This window comes from Dermacentor variabilis, chromosome 10 (genome assembly GCF_050947875.1).
Source record: "Dermacentor variabilis isolate Ectoservices chromosome 10, ASM5094787v1, whole genome shotgun sequence".
In the NCBI taxonomy this organism is placed as follows: domain Eukaryota; kingdom Metazoa; phylum Arthropoda; class Arachnida; order Ixodida; family Ixodidae; genus Dermacentor; species Dermacentor variabilis.
This window is the reverse complement of record NC_134577.1, coordinates 115,587,021-115,603,175: the sequence shown is the minus strand read 5'-3', so window position 1 is coordinate 115,603,175 and position 16,155 is coordinate 115,587,021. Positions and strand designations below refer to the sequence as shown.

Here is a 16,155-nt window from a genome sequence, read left to right as displayed (position 1 = left end):
CGTTTGTAAACTGATACGGTTTATAGATGTCATATATTCTATGTATTTTCTATGTACTGCCCCTTTTACTCAATGGCTCGCTTTGAGGCCTGTAAGGTATTTTTAAATAAATAAATAAAATAAAACAAAGCCCTGGTGGGACTGAATCATCTGCCAAGCCTCCTGTGAGGACAACATTGCAGCAGCCTGCCTTACCGTGTCATTCCTACTGTTGTCGCTATGACTATGCGATGAGCACATTTGTGACGATTGCCTAATCAGTTAGAAGTGTTTAGTTTCCTCGTCTATAGCAGTGCACTTTCTTTTCACCAGCAACATCATGTGTTGCCAGTGATCAGTGAGCAGATCAACCATCTTCCGTTTCAGCAGTGAGTCAAATGAGGCTGAGAAACCACGTGTCCAGGAACGACATTGACACAGCCAACAAAGACGAGCGCAAGCAATCTGGTAGCAGTGCAGTTGGTACGGTGCATTCGTGTTTCAGAGAGTGGTGTGTCACACAGCTGTGGGCGCGGCCCATTCGTGTTTGGAGGGTTGGAAGGGCGACGGGAGAGAGGCGCGTGAGGCTGGAAAACGAGCATGCGGCACTTGTTGGGGTGGTGGGCCATCGTGTAGCGGCTCTAATTTCTCTTTTATCTTTTCAAGGATTTCGCATTTCATTACCTTTCAGCACAGACACCCAGTAGCCAGACTTCATCGTTATAACCGATAAACTGGCATTGGTGCATTGGGGTGAGCGGGTTGTTTCACTGTAGAAAACGTACAGAATTAGATGGTACAGCAGCTTCTGATTGTTATAAGCGATATAGTATTGTTAAAACCGGTATCGTTATACGTGTCAACTGTAGTAGTTTTGTATAGCACATGCCTCCAGCCCCTTGCACTTTAAGAGCTCTGTTAAGGCAGTAGTGCTTCTTGCAAATGCTTGCCTGTGGCATATTTTAGCGTATAATCATGCCTTCACAATGTATATTTTTTGTCCACAGTACCCCTCATTAGCCATTGCCATAATTTTATTACACACAGAGTTACGAAATTACAGCGACCATTTTTTAGGCTCCTTTACAGCCACGTCACATCTACCTCTTGTAGTTCATCGCTCCACTGCAAACTCATTAACATTGGCCATCCCTGCCCCTTGCGCCAAAAAGCCCCATACATCATCAATGGCTCCCAACGCAGGTTCCCAAAGCAGCTGGTATGCTGCTGGACAGTGTACTGCTGGAGATGCAGCAGCGGGTGTTCGCAGGAGCAACCGAGATCCCACTCTTGTCAGCACTGGAGGCCCGGCTACCCGAGCTGTGTGGCTGGCTGCAGCGCACACGCTGTGGGCCCCGCACCATGTGGCTCTGGAATGTGCTGTCCCTCATATGTGTCCACCGCAAGGAGAAGACAACCCTCACGGTGCTCAGTCACCTGCTGGGCCGCATCCGTGGTTCCACTGAGCTGCTCTTCTTTCAGGTAATGAAGCGGCTGCTTCACTTCGTTACCAAGGAAGTTGTACAGTGACTCTCATTTTCCCCTTGAAACCTTTTAATGCGATTAGCATTCCTGGGGACATTGTTTCGGAGCCCTCGTTCCGGTTTGTCAATTTGTCTCCAACCTGTTTCACCCGGTGACCCAAGCTGTCAACTAGCGTGGGCCCCTAGGTATGTGCTGGTACTACCGTATTTATTCGCGTATAACCCGCACCAAAATGTGAAAAAACGCGTTTAAAAAGTGGGGGTGCGGGTTATCTGCGAATTTTTTCCTTGGGAGGGGGGGGGGTCGGCTTCACCGCAATGTGCGGCGGCCTCCCCGTGTAGTCCGCCATCCCCATCGTCATCGACGCTTGTCAAGCCGATGAAGGGCCAACGAAAGGCCAGCATTGTTGAGCCTCGCGTTAGGCGCTGTTTAGTGTACTTACGCCAGTTTGCACTGTTTGCCTGCTTTGTTTTGGCATCATGAGTGCGACTCGACGGCAGTGTTTCACAGCGAAAGAGAAGCTAAAGATTATAGCCGCTGCCGAAGAAATCGGCAACAGAGCTGCTGCGAGACAGCATGACGTCGACGAGTCGTGCATTCGCGACTGGAGGAAGAAAAAAGAGAGTCTCGAAGCAACGAACCGGAACAGGCGAGCGTTTCGGGGTCCGAAGACTGGCGCGTACCCCCACCTCGAGACGCAGCTTGCGAAGTTCATTGAGGAGCAGAGAAGTCGTGGCCACGCTGTTTCGACTGAGATGGCGCAAATGGAAGCCCTGAAGTTGGCCCGGGAATTGAACATTCCACGTGAGTTTCGTGCAAGCCGTGGATGGCTTCAGCGCTTCATGCGAAGACATGGATTTTCTATGCGGCGGCGAACAACCATGTGCCAGCGGCTTCCTGAAGCCTACGAGGAAAAGTTGTTGAACTTTCAACGATATGTGATCGCACTTCGGAAGGAGCACAGCTATTTGCTGTCTCAGGTGGGAAATGCTGATAAAACACCTGTGTACTTTGAGATGCCGATGGACACGACCATGGAAAAAAAGGGCTCCAAATCAGTCAGCGTGCTGACCGGCGGAAATGCCAAGCTGCGCTGCACAGTCATGCTATGCGCTTTGGCTGACGGCACGAAACTGCGCCCGTATGTGATTTTCAAACGCAAGACGCTACCTAGCATTCCACTGCCCCCAGGAATCGTTGTGCGTGCGGAAGAAAATTCGTGGATGAACAGTGGCCTAGTCGGTGACTGGCTTCGAGTAATCTGGGAGCGAAGACCAGGTGCCTTGCTGGCACGCCGGTCGATGCTCGTACTAGATTCCTTCAGAGGCCACTGCACTGATGCGGTGAAGGCTCGCCTTGCCGAGACCAGCACCGACCTCGTCATAATACCTGGCGGCATGACGTCCATGCTACAGCCACTCGACGTGTGCCTGAACAAGCCGTTCAAGGCACACGTGAAGCGGCTGTATGCCCTGTGGATGGCCGACGGCATGTACGCCCTCACACCGACGGGACGCGTGCGAAGGCCTGATATTCCATTGCTGTGCCAGTGGATCGTGGATGCGTGGAAAGCGATACCGGCCGATTTGGTGCGCAAAAGCTTTAAAAAATGTGCGATCAGTAATAGTCTGGATGGTTCCGAGGACGACTACGTCTTTGAGAGTGGCGATGAAGCCTCGGATGGCAGTAGTGAGAGCGGCGACGATTAAGAATCGGATAACCAGTGACGTGGTGGCGGTCGTTTGAATAAATGTTCTGAAAACGAAATGATCACTGAGTGTGAGTTGCATCTTTCTAGCGCTCAATTTTTTTTTTCAGGTAAACGTGCGGGTTATACGCGAGTTCTTTTTTTTTTTTTTTCCGCCGAGTTCAAAGTTAGGGGTGCGGGTTATACGCAGGGGCGGGTTATACGCGGGTAAATACGGTATATCTGTCTTGCTGAGCAGGCATGGGCCACTGGGTATATGCTCGAATAGACAACTTGCTGCTGGCTGCTCTCTGGCCTAGTAGACAACTTGGGTCACTGGTTGTGTTTCCGAACAGACAACAGGCAACTGTGGCAGTGCATGTGTGATATTGGCGTTGGTATGTGCAGCCTCTTCTCCTCTTTTCCATCCCTCCTCCCGAAAGAGTAGGCAGGCGTTGTGCCCCTCTCGGTGGCAGTTGTCAGCTTGCTCCCTCCCTGTTTTCTTTGTATGCTTGTATGTTTCTATATCTAGTACACTCGCCGACCGTTTATTCGGACCTCACGGGGACTGCGGAAATGTCCGAATAAACAGGTGTCCAAAAAAGCAGATTAAGAAAAAAAAATCCTTTATTTCCACGCACTTATTCGGGATCGGCAGTAGGTGTCAAGAAATCGTGAACGCGCCGTTGCACACTGTTCCGTTTACGCGCAATGACATAAGCCCGAACCTCATAGAGGGTCGTATGGTCACTATAGGCGGCTGAAAGCACAGTCACTGCTTGTACACGCTCCGCATGCAACGGCAGCGTAGCACATGGTGCGTCATTTTCCGACTCGGAGTCATCGTCCGGCGGCGCAGCAGAAACCTGGCGAATGATCTCGCCATCATCGAGTTCTGCGCATGTCAGTACAGCAGTATCAGCACCTGTGAAACTGTCAAATGAGACAGTGTCCGGAATCGCAATGCAACAACTGCGCAGGTCTTGGCACAACATTTTCGGCGTCAGTAGGGAGCACATCGGAAGGCAACAAATCCTAGGCCTCCCGGCACCCACTCGCCGGCATCCCCCAGCGCAGTATGCGCGGGCACTGTCGGCGCGATTAGACACTTGACGCTATGTTTCCGTATGCCATGTTGCATCACCGCAACCTCGACACAGCACACAAAGCAAACATCACCACGCCGTCACGCCAACATTAGTTGCACAAACGAGAAACCTGGCCTACTCGCAGCGTCGTGCACGAAGAAACAAACAAATCAGCTGCTGGATAGTCTTGATATGGCTTACTAAGCTGAGACTGGAACTGCTGTAGCTACAAACCAGGCAGAAACGATGATGATGAGCTGGGATTTGCAGTAGCGCCACTTCGTGGGGCAGCAAGGAGGCTCCGTTCAAAACAAAAATGGCGCTCAGCAAGTCGAACCATGCAGCGGTCAGAGTCGGTGCATGGTGCTCTCGATTGAGTTGGCTCAAGAAGTGTCCGAAAAATCAGACGAGAGGTTGCAAGGCGTCCGAATTTTCGGAAGTTGTTATACATTATGGTCTATGGGGAGAATGACGGTGCCGCAAAGCAGACCGAGTTTTTGGAGTCCCGAAAATCAGTCTGCGACTGTAATAATGATAATAATAATTCTTGGCCAATCCCCTAGAGTGGATGTGCTGAGGTGACACACGTATGTGTAGCCTTAAATATATTAAAGCAACAGCATCTAAACTGTAACAGACGCCTCCCCGTCGAGTGTGGCATCTTCAGGGAGAGCCACTGCAACGAAGTCGTAGCCAGGATATTGGGAATTATGGGGGATGCTGCGAAATTTGAACTGGTGTGTAGTGATTACGAGATATTTCGTGTTGTTCAGACGAATCTCATTAACTCAAATTCGCTTAATTCGAACTTCCAGCAGTTTATTAGAACTGAAACTGTGGTCCCATCACAGTTATGAGTATTCCAATAGGTGAAAACGCTCAGTAATTCAAATGCTCAAGCATTTTGAATGGTTAATTTGAACATGCTGCGCTCCGGCAGTGCTCCCAGCAGTGTGCCAAATAACGTGGCAGCGCCCCCAACCAACATTGCTCTGACCCTGCCATAGAGGGAAAGCTTAGGAGAGACCCTTCAACGCTGCGCACAAGGTTCCGTATAAAGTCCAAGGGTGATAACACCGTCACAGTGCGCCCTACGCTGTATGTGTGAGTGAAAGCATGCGAGGGGAGCCGACAGTTGCGGCTCAATTTTGCGTGCACTAAAGAAACGTAGTGGGGAGGAGGCACACCATCTTTTGTCATGTGCGTGAGGCATTCAACGTTGCCAGGCACGAAGGGCGGGGGGGGGGGGGGGGGGAGTGGAGAGGGCGGCGTTCTACGCCGGCTGCAACTGTGCATATGCCAGCTGCGTGCGGCTGTATCTTGAGAGTGATCTGTGTTGGGGGCAGTCTAGGTGTGTCGGCGGCTCTTAGCTTTGTGTATGCTGTGTTTTCTCGGCTGTCACTTTTTGCTGAAGCAATAGAATGCACGAATGTCACTTCACTCACTGCTGCTGCCATGTTTTCTCATACTAGCGTTTTGAAGGCAAGTTATCGCGGTCATTGAATGAGATACATTCATGTTTGCTTGTTCACGCATGACACCATGCTTGTTAATTTAGTTAGTATTCCAATGTTTACAAGTTTATACAGCCGATAAAACTACTATCCTTGCTTCGTATAGCTGTCCACTAATTGGCTATCACAATTGATCCTTCACCTTTCGAGCAAAACTGCGACTTTTTTTTTCCGATGACGAGTCTGAACCTAGGTGTCCCGATGGAAAGGTTGTCAGAGACAGTACACCACATCCGATTCTGTACAACGAGACGGACCCTGAATACAAGGACATAAAAGTGGCACCCAGTACCTCATTCTCCTTATCTTTTGCACGCGGTGATGCTGCAACAGAAGGGAGCACACCAACACAATTATGATCAGTGGCAATGACTTCGTCATCTTCATAAGACAGGACACATTAAGAACACAAGACGAAAAACGCAAACACAGCGCCTATCTTCCAGCAGACAAAGGAAAAAGCATGCAAGCACGTAGAGGGGAAGCAGCAGCGGAGGCCCAGTCTGGCCTCGGCGACTCTGCCATGGCAGTCTTGGGTGGCAGTAAGGGGACTCAGGTGGTAGAGGTAATTGGAGCCATCTTGCAAGCTGGCGGGAAAGCAAATCCGCTTCCTTCCCACCCTCTCCGCACAACTGCGCTACCCTCGCCCTGCCTCTCAACTCCCTCACCTTCGATGGTCGCCGCCCATGCCCACCTCTGCGCCAACCCGGCGCCAACTTAGCTTGCTCCTTAAAGTTTCATTTTCTGCCGTTGTCAGGAAGCAAGTGTTGGATAGGGCCGGCAGTTTCGCGGACCTCGCACGCTGTGTGCTTGCGCACTGCGATAGTGCACGGCTTGCACCATTCGTGCATCGTGCTATGGTGCACGAATACTTCAAGAACAAGTCGTCCTTTTAATTTGAACAAATTTTTATGCCCCTTCGAGTTCGAATTATCAAGGTTCAACTGTATTATCATTCAGCGTTTTGGTTGGCAGCGAAATTGCCGCTTAGGGCCGAAACATGGTCAATCCGCCCATCCGTTCCGCCCTCGTCCACCTGCGTGCGGATGGCTCTCCAGTTGAGATAGACAAGTGGTCGCAACTTTGCAATCCGCATGCCTGCTCGTCTCTCATTGGTTGGTCCGAGGTGGGAGGCATTGGGTGTCGTCACAGCAAACATGGCGCTTGCTTGAAGCGAAGCAGGGATGCGAAGCCTAAGCTACAGCCCCGTCAGAAACAGTCTATTTTGCTCCTTCTTGTGATTTTTACTATGACGAGAGTGTTGGAAGAAATTGGCGTAATTGGACATTGGCGTGAATAGCAAGAATTTTTAGATTGCACAAAGTAAATTGCTTTATATTTTGTGATGCAAGCGGCTTACATGTACCCAAAAATCCTAACTGCTGGTTTTTGGCTGCTGACTAAGCACAGCCTGTTTGTGAAGACACCAGCAGCATGGTAGATGAATACGTTATAGGTAAGAACTGGATACTTTTTTATTAAGTACAAATTTTACGTTTCCTGACAAAAAGCAGTATGAATTTAAAAATGAACACTGAAGACAAGTAGTAACAGGTAAGTGTCACAGGTATGGCGATATATGATATTCTGCCAGCAGCCATCAGAATTGCTTGAAAGAAATTCTGCCTAGAGTTCTTCCCCACTGACTAGCTATATCACGTTACTAATGCAGGCAGAATAGCGTAAGCGAAAGTTTACCGTTGCTTTGTATGTCCACCCCATTTGATTCTCTGGTTCGTGTCACCTGTTTTGGCATGAGCCTTCAGTTTAAAGTGAACAATAGCACAAGTACCAGCATAATGTGCCTGATAAGTGCTTTATTTTCTGTCCTTGTGTTCATTCTGCCAACAGTCATTAGCAAATAATGTGCATTAAAGTGACTTTGGCCTGCAAAGTATGTCCATTAAATGTTTTTCCGGTGCACTTTCATCTAGCTGTAAGCACACTGCTACCTATCATTTGTGGGGGTAGGATGTTGGACGCCATAAGTGACTATCTCATTAATCTTTATTTTGTGCAGGCCACGGTTCCACTCATTAATTGAACCATTTTCAGCTGTGCTGCCAGACTACGGAAAGAGTTGCTTTGGCTCTTCATGTTCATGTTCATGGCCACAGTGCATTGCCCCTGAGAAGTCAGCTGCTATCACAATGTAAAACGTGCCTATTGGCTGTCATGAGAATATCCTGAACACAAATTTTTTTCCCTTCACAAATTTTCACAATTATGTCAGTATTAGCTACGTGATTGAAGCCAGCCAATGAGGATGAGCTGCTGGCAAAATTTTCAAGTGACTCTGCCGGCAGAGCGTCTGCTCCCTATATTTTGTTAGCCGCGCTGTTTTGGTCAGTGGGCTGCATTTTTCTCTTTTGACACAAATTTGCTACCCAGCCAGATAAGATATTGTCAAACCATCAATTTTAGGCCCATACACATGGACACTTCTTTATTTTATCATATTCTGGAAATGATACCCATGCCTAGCTTAGATTAGCAACATCAGCTCAACTTGTGGACAGAGCTGAGTTGCTGCATGTGAGAAAAAGAAATCATTGCATAACTCATAGGAATTAAACGGGCACAAAAAAAATTATTTGACTTTATGTCTAAGTTGTGCTGTTCATTTGATGCACACAGTAACACAAATGCAGATGTACCTTGTGTTTACATGCATGTGTGTGTGAATAAAACAACACAACTGCTAATGTCAAGGCACGTTGCACCAGCTATACCCATTAAAGATGTTCTATGTGGTATTCAGCTGATCTTATTGAAATTTTATCGCATGGTGCAGTTACAACATTTCATACCTGTATGTAAACCAATTTAGGAACTGTATCCACTGCATGTGAGAATGCATATTTTATGCCAATGCAGTACCTGAGGCAGCAGTTTTTTATTTAGCTTTTGCCATAGCTTATTAGAGGGATCTTGTTGATTGTGCCATCCAAACAACTCATACAAAAGTTTGTGCTTAGTATACCAGCAGTGAAATACTGAATGCAGCTGCAATTCTTTGTATACTAGTGAGATGAATTCCACTGCTCATTGTTCTGGCACATGTTGTTCTTCAGTCACACATGGTAACTGTATTTGGCGTCATGAGTTCTAGGCTAATTTTCACATGGGCCTTTCGATGAAGTAAAATCTGCCTCTTCAGCAGTCAGTTTAGTGGAAAGCCACCACTGAACCAACAGCTCAAAGACCAATTCCTGCATGCTTTTCACCAATCGGGTAGTGTGCGGAAACTATGTGGGACACATCACTTCAGCTGCACCAATAATCACACAGCTAAACCTGCCACATATAGTTAAGTCATTGATATAGGCAGAGGAAGATGTTGCACGTAACAGTTACTCATCCCTTGAAATGTGAATGACCCAAACCTTCGCGAGCATGTCGGTCACAACTGCCCAGCAGCACAAGTGGGAACACTTGTGCTATCACAAGCAAGTAGAATAGTGCCACCATCTCAGCTGGTTTGTCGTGATTACTTTGCCTGCAAGTTTCTTGTTTATATTGGATAGGCTTCTTACTTCATGAATTAACAGCTTTCACAACATTTACTGCGCTAATGAAGGCACAGCACAGACACCAGTAGTGAAGGAGGTATATACAAGTAGGGCAGAGAACTTATGGGTAAGTTCAAAAATATACAGGTAAAACTATGTCGAACAAACTATTTTCACATTAGAAGATATACCATCGGCAATTAATGCACATTCAGAACATGCAATAAGTGCCCTGTGTGGGAGATTGAGACCTGTGATGCTGAAAACCTGTTTGGCTTTTGAATATTGACATAAAGAAAAATTCCAGTCTGTACTTCTGTGTCAGAGGGCAGAACATCAAAGGAGAGGTGCAAGATGGATTTTGAGTATATTAGTTCATTATGAATGTGCTACTCAAGTTGTGCAAAACATAGCTATCTGTGTACAGCAAAGCATTGGACAAGGTACCTTATGTATGTCTGTCACATTAAAAATATTTTCCATTGAACATTCTGAGCTCTAAATGTGAAATTCATGCTGCTTTCAGCTACAGATAGTGTATATATATTGACCTGCACCAAAAAGAGCTGATGTGACGAAAAAATACGTACACTTTAATGTTATGTTGCTTTTCATGAGTGTCTCAGTTTACTTAACCCTTTCAGGGTCAATGACATAAATACATAGCGCCGCGAACAATGCAAAATGGTCGATGCCATATATTTATGGCGCCGTCTGTGCATTTAAAATGTGCGCCAATTTCCTAACTTTTTCTTTTCTGGCATTTGCTGCCACTATGTGGGAATACAGGAAATTTTTTCTTGCGCCTCCCTCTCTTGGTTTTCATTGCATGGTTTGTTTTAGAGCTAGTTTGCTCCGGTGCGTGTATATACTACTGCTCGCGCATTGGCACATGCGCGGGCAAGCGGTGGTTTGGGTTTTGTTCCGCTGGCGGTTTCAGCCTCTTGCACTCGCAAAACTGATGGCTACCTCGTCACTAATCGCTCAGAGGGCAACTGCCTGTTTCTCGCTCGTTTAGTGCTCACAGAGATGCGCATAGGAAGGATGCCGCCGCACATGCGTTTCTTTTTCTTTTTTTGGAGACTTGCGAAAACTAATTGCCACTGGTTGACGATAAGGTGAAGATTAGCAGAAGTTTGTCACACATTTTGCCGGGCACACAACCGTGCAGTTTTCTTGAGTGCGCTTACCTATGCAGTTCCATTACGATATGGATGTAAATATTAGTGTAAGAGCAGGAACATTTGAGACTTGCAAAATATTCTTGTGTGCGCATTTTCTGTGCCTTATGTGTATAACAATGCATCAAATTTCAATTCTTATAAGTTTATTTCCTTTATTAATTGTTGTTGCTCATGAATAAACAGTACATATATACCAATGCAAAATATTTTTTTCTCACTTTACGGTCACCCTAGAAAAGTTACGGTAATCTTTTTTCGAAATAGGTCCCTCAGAAGAACTGGAATCTGCAATAAAAAAAAAATTGACCCTGGGCAATCGCATATGGCGAAAAAATCAACCCTGAAAGGGTGAATACAGTTTTAAATTTACAGATTGCTTCACATGTTTATAGCTAAAAACCACAGAAAACAACTTGCATTTTGAGTGCAAGGTGGCAGAACGAGCATTTGTGTGGTATCCTACCTGTCCATCGATGTGGCCTTGCACTATAAATGTAAAATGTCATACCTGCAAAGCTGAGCATCCACACTTACATTTTAAGTGCTTTTTGAATGCTCGGCAGTTATGCTTATAAGCACATTCTCACAGCAAATCTGCACCACCTTAATTTAAGCGCAATGTAAAGGGATGTTTGTACATAGCCAAGCTGTTCTAGCGTGCCTGCAGGGATACAGCATTGTCCAGTGGCACCATATAGTCCAAGCGTAACCATGAACAACTAGTAAACAAAGCAGCTGATACTACTAAACTGACCCATATGTAGGAGCATTATATTATCTAAGCCACATGCAAAGTTGCTTTCAGTGTACTGAATAACCACAGCCTTGATTTGCCAAGTTATATTACTGCAGACATCGCTGGAACAAAGTCTGTACAATGGTGATCAATGCAGCAAGGAATTAAAGATTACTTGTTATGTGCAGATTTGAATAGTAGATGTGAATGCATACCCAATTCACCAGTATGCATGTTTTCTCCTGGAACAATTTTATGTTTGGCACTCTTGCCTTTGCTTCGAGTTGTTGACAAATTCGACTTCGCCCTACCGTCTGCTAGCCGCCTGGTTAGCTCAAATGGTAGAGTGGCTGCCCTGGAAAGGCGGTCCTGGGTTCGAGTCCCGGACCAGGACGAATTTTTCTTCTACGAGGCTTTTCTTTCTAGGAACCTGTATGGGTTTCCTTTGTAGCAATTGCTATGAACAGGTGGATGTCTGACTTTCCCTTCATTAATTATTTCTCTCCACATTGCGAGTTTCCACAGAACTATTATGTGAATACTCCCCTTGGAAACATTTCATGAGTATATATCTGCATAAGGTCACCGCTATACATACATATTGCTTTTATGCCAGTCATAATGAATTGTAAACTCACTGCTCAAACTTCCATTCCTTGCTGCATCAAGTTAACCACTTATGCACAACCTTTTTGCACGCAGTGAGAACTTCATCGCTGAGCACATCATTTAAGGTTATATTTTGTTTGGAAAGTTTACAAGCAGCATGTATTAAATTTCTAATGTGCAATGTTTGATGCTTCACTTCATCTTTGGTGGCTTTATACATATCCAAACAAAGAAAAGGAAAAGGCATTTCATGCGTCCTTGGCACACTTAAAATTGACAGAATTAAATGAAAAACAAGAAAACGCAAGCAAGCAAATGTAAGCATATCAGCAAGCTGTACTCAGAGCCTCGCACGCATGCTCAGGGGTAGAAAGGGGTGCCTCGGCGACCTACGCAGCTGTATTGCGCCACAGATGTGCATGCGCTCCGTATTCTTGCAAGCTGTCACTAGCATTACAGAAACTGCACCATCGTGCCGAACACGGAGATTTCAGACGACTCACTTCCAGCGATATTATCACTTTCATGTAACGTAGAATGTAGCATGTTGGATGATTCGAGAGGTTTTGCTGAACCAGCCAAGGCAGTGCACACTAAAAGTAATACTTCCGAAGTTGTGACATGATGCGATTGCAGTGCATGTTTAAAAGGTGGCACAGATAAGATGGCTGTGCAGTGTTCTGAACAAGGATGACGGTGCCAATGCAACACGTGCAGCTGCAGAACAGAATGTGGCAGCCTAGAGTCGCATTTTCACCATGACATGGAAACGTGAAATCACATCTGCAAAAATGTGCCAGTATCATCTGCAGAAGAGGCGATGCAGAATATTGCTAACCGCATTATCGTTGCCAAAACATGGATGCAGTGCCAATTTTTTATTGTGGTGCTGACTGCTGCTTAGTTCTTGCTCAAATTTCGCAGCAAGATTGCATGTTATGGTCCATAACATTCAATATAGCATTAGGCATTGTTATTTGCCTTGTTTTTCAAGAAAAGGCACTTGTACACCTTGTTTGTTTACATCAGGAGAAGCACAGACGTGTTTCCTCTTCTGGCCTCCAATTTCTCTTTCTCTAACTCCGATCCGAGGGTGCTCCGCCTCGTTCGGAGCGCGGTAGGAAGCACTCAAATGAAGTATGTTCAGTGCAAAAAGTGAAGACAATATTCTGTCTACATTAACACTGAGAATGCCTGCTTGGTTTTTATGAACAATGTACCAACTAGCACGTGAATGGGTCTAACTGTGTAAATGAATACAGCGTAACATAATACAGTGTCCTCTAAAATTGTATGAATCATACAGAGTTGAACTGAAACAGTTTTTGTTCCAGTTCAGAGAAAACGGTTCAATTATGATTAAACTCAGGAGTGAAAAAATGGCAGTTCGAACCGGTTTAAGCCAGTTATGTCCGTTTGTGCTGCAGTGCCCATTTGATACTCAAATAAAAGTTGATTGATTTATTGACTGATAAGAATGGTTATAGAGAAGCAGCATAAATATGCTTATGAATTTATTTTGTGCAAGAACTTGACAGTTCTTCTCAGCTGCATGGAGCAAATAAAAATAAAAGTATGCCTGCAGTACGCCAGTAGTTGCCAAAGAAATTGCATTTCGGAAGCACACCTCAGAAACAATGTCATTTGTACCACACTTATTCCAGTTTACTAAGCAGTGTATTCAAAACAAGTGCCCAGCTAGGAAGCTATTCTTTACTTCATTGATTACATACCTACATATCGTGTACGTGAGGTATTTGAGGACGTGGCTTCGAATCACCGTAGACATCAACCTTTTCATTCCATCTCTCTAAGTGCTCGACTTTATCTTCACTTAATTCTCTGGTTGCTATCTAGCGCACTTATTTCAGCGTATCACATTGTAGTCTGTTACAGGAGATGAAGATGCATGCTGTCCTATAGTGGCTTTACACACAGACCAGAGGGACTTGGAGATAGCCATCTTGAATTCCATGAGATCCTTCTTGACTACAACAAAATCCATGTTTGGCTTTCTTCGGGACTAATTGCGATTTCTTCGTGTCTAGCCATTTTCGTGGGCTATCGATCCTGCAGGTAATGCAGTCTAACACAGCATAAAATCTGTACCGGGGTGCAGTACCACCATGCAGTGGTACCAGCTATAATACCAATGATACTGGTACCAACGACACTGGTACCACCGTGTCCATTTGTACTACCATGAAGGAGTACCAGTATCAGGGGTAAGGGGATCGTTCTTGTACCCTTCTCTCGGGACAGCTACTATTTTGATTTCATTGCTTTCACAGCTTTCATTGAGATGCTGTGCCTCTGTCAAAGATGGAGACGCTGTTGTTTGAGATACCGTGCCTCTGGCTGGCCAACACTGCACGGGGTTCTGAAATGGTCCTTAAGAAAGTGGCGCTTGAAGTACCGGTTGGCTCCCACGTATGGGTAAGACACGGCGGTAAGGGGAGCGCCACCCGTTACATATGGTGTGACATCGTGCCGTAAATAATCACCTCCCAAAGCGTGCTAGACGCATTCTTGTGTGGCAACCAGGGTGGTGCCTCATAAATTTTATTTTTGGGATGAGTCAATGGTTTATGGCCTATTGGGACAAAGAGAAATAAGCATTGCTAGCGATGAAACGCCATTTACGCAGTTGAGCTTCTCCAACAAGTGGAGACCATGATGAGTGAGAGCTCTGAAAATGCAATAATGGTCAAAAAAGAAAGGTTAAACTAGCACTGAAACACAACGGGACGTACAGAAGACATGAACAACATGAACACTTACTTACAACTGACAATACAAGAAATCCTTCTGCCCTCTTGCGGAAAATTGCACATGTGCAGAAAACTGCAATCACAATTTTTTTTATTGTAAATGGTGATAAAACACGAGCTTAACATCACATAAAAATTTTTGGTAAAATAAATATGGGTAGTAAGAACTGTAAACATGACAGAAGAATGACATCACAGAACCTTCTCTTTCTTTCTTCCTTTCTTTCTTTCTTTCTTTCTTTTTCTTTCTTCAACAGCCTGTGGCGAGCTACACGCAGGCCCGGAAAAATGCAAGCAAAACCGATCCTTTTTCCATTAATAACACGAATGACATACTAACAGCTGCATCTAACCCCTGCCTCATCATCTCAGCTACCTCAAGGACCTCACATTGCCTCCTTTCTTTCTCACGGTGAAGAATGCTAGCTTGATTAAATTGTGGATGGCAGCTGCATGGCTTGCAGTGTGATCACAAATGAGCTCCTCCAACAGGCGAAAATGACGCGGCATGCTCTCTAGGCCTGTCATTAAGACAGTGGCCTGTCTGTCCGATGTACACATGGCCTCACATCAGGGGAATCCTATAAACCACACCTGTAGTTTGCAGTACAGTTGACCTGTTCTTTAACAGTACTGCGTGAGCATTGACTGGCCGACCAGTCAGTGGCTTCTAACAGCGCAAAGCGACAAGATCAGCAAGAGCAGCACATGCCACCAAGTTCACTGGAAGCGCAAGTTTCGTCTGCTAGGCTCTTTCCATACCAGCACGACACAGCCCCGGGCACGAATACCTCGGTGCATGCTCCCTGGCTTTTTGGAGGTAACGGCTTGTCGTGAACTTGGTGTGCGTGCACTATGCCAGCTGATCTCGTCACTTTTCTCAACGCTCGCGCAGTGCTGTTAAAGGATCGGTCAACTGTACAAGTTGCCTCACATGTCTGGCTGGACAGTGTGCTTTCTCACGTCGGGCCCTGCAGCACAGGCTCGGCAGTTTGCAGGCAGCAGTGCATGCCATATTTGCTAGCCACTCTCTTTTGATTGTGGAAAACACGGTGAACATAGGGCAGCACCTCCTTATGCATTTGAAAGATTCTTCCGACACTATAGTAAAGAGCGCTGAAAACACAAGGGACGTGCATTAAACATGAGTTGTGAGTGAGCGTGTGTAGTGTGTGTTTCTTCATCTAGGTCCCTTGTGTTTTTAGCGCTCTAAGTTTTTAATACAATGCATTACCAACTGGCCCACCTATCCATCCTCTTCCGACACCTCAATTTAATACGCCTGCTTCTTAAGCCTTTTCAGTATGGTCTGAGCCACACTTACAAGGAGGGCAACTCGATGGGAAGCCTTCAAGTAGTTGACCTGGTTAGCAAAGCTGCCACATATTACATGTGGGCATGACTTTAATAGTGAATATTTCAGACAGGAGCTGGCAAGGCGACTTTTTACAAGTCCAGCGGCAAAATTTCCTTCTCTGAGCATGGCTCGTTAGTCCAACACACATGATTGCTACGTTCAAAACCTATTTTTGTATCCAGATACTGCAACTTTCCTTCATTTCACCTGGGTGAAATCAAGTGCAGTGTAAC

General features: G+C 45.8%; 1 protein-coding gene across 2 annotated transcripts in view; it reads left to right on the top strand.

The window, feature by feature from the left end:
• The window catches only part of omd (integrator complex subunit 5 omd), an 87,647-nt gene that overhangs the window by 23,931 nt on the left and 47,561 nt on the right, over positions 1-16,155 (top strand). The window contains exon 3 of one of the 2 annotated variants that reach the window (XM_075673302.1): positions 1,183-1,461. The exons of the other annotated variant lie outside the window; for it this stretch is intronic. Coding sequence (XP_075529417.1) covers positions 1,183-1,461 — 279 coding nt within the window. The remainder of the gene's footprint in view (positions 1-1,182; positions 1,462-16,155) is intronic. 2 annotated transcript variants of the gene reach the window in all.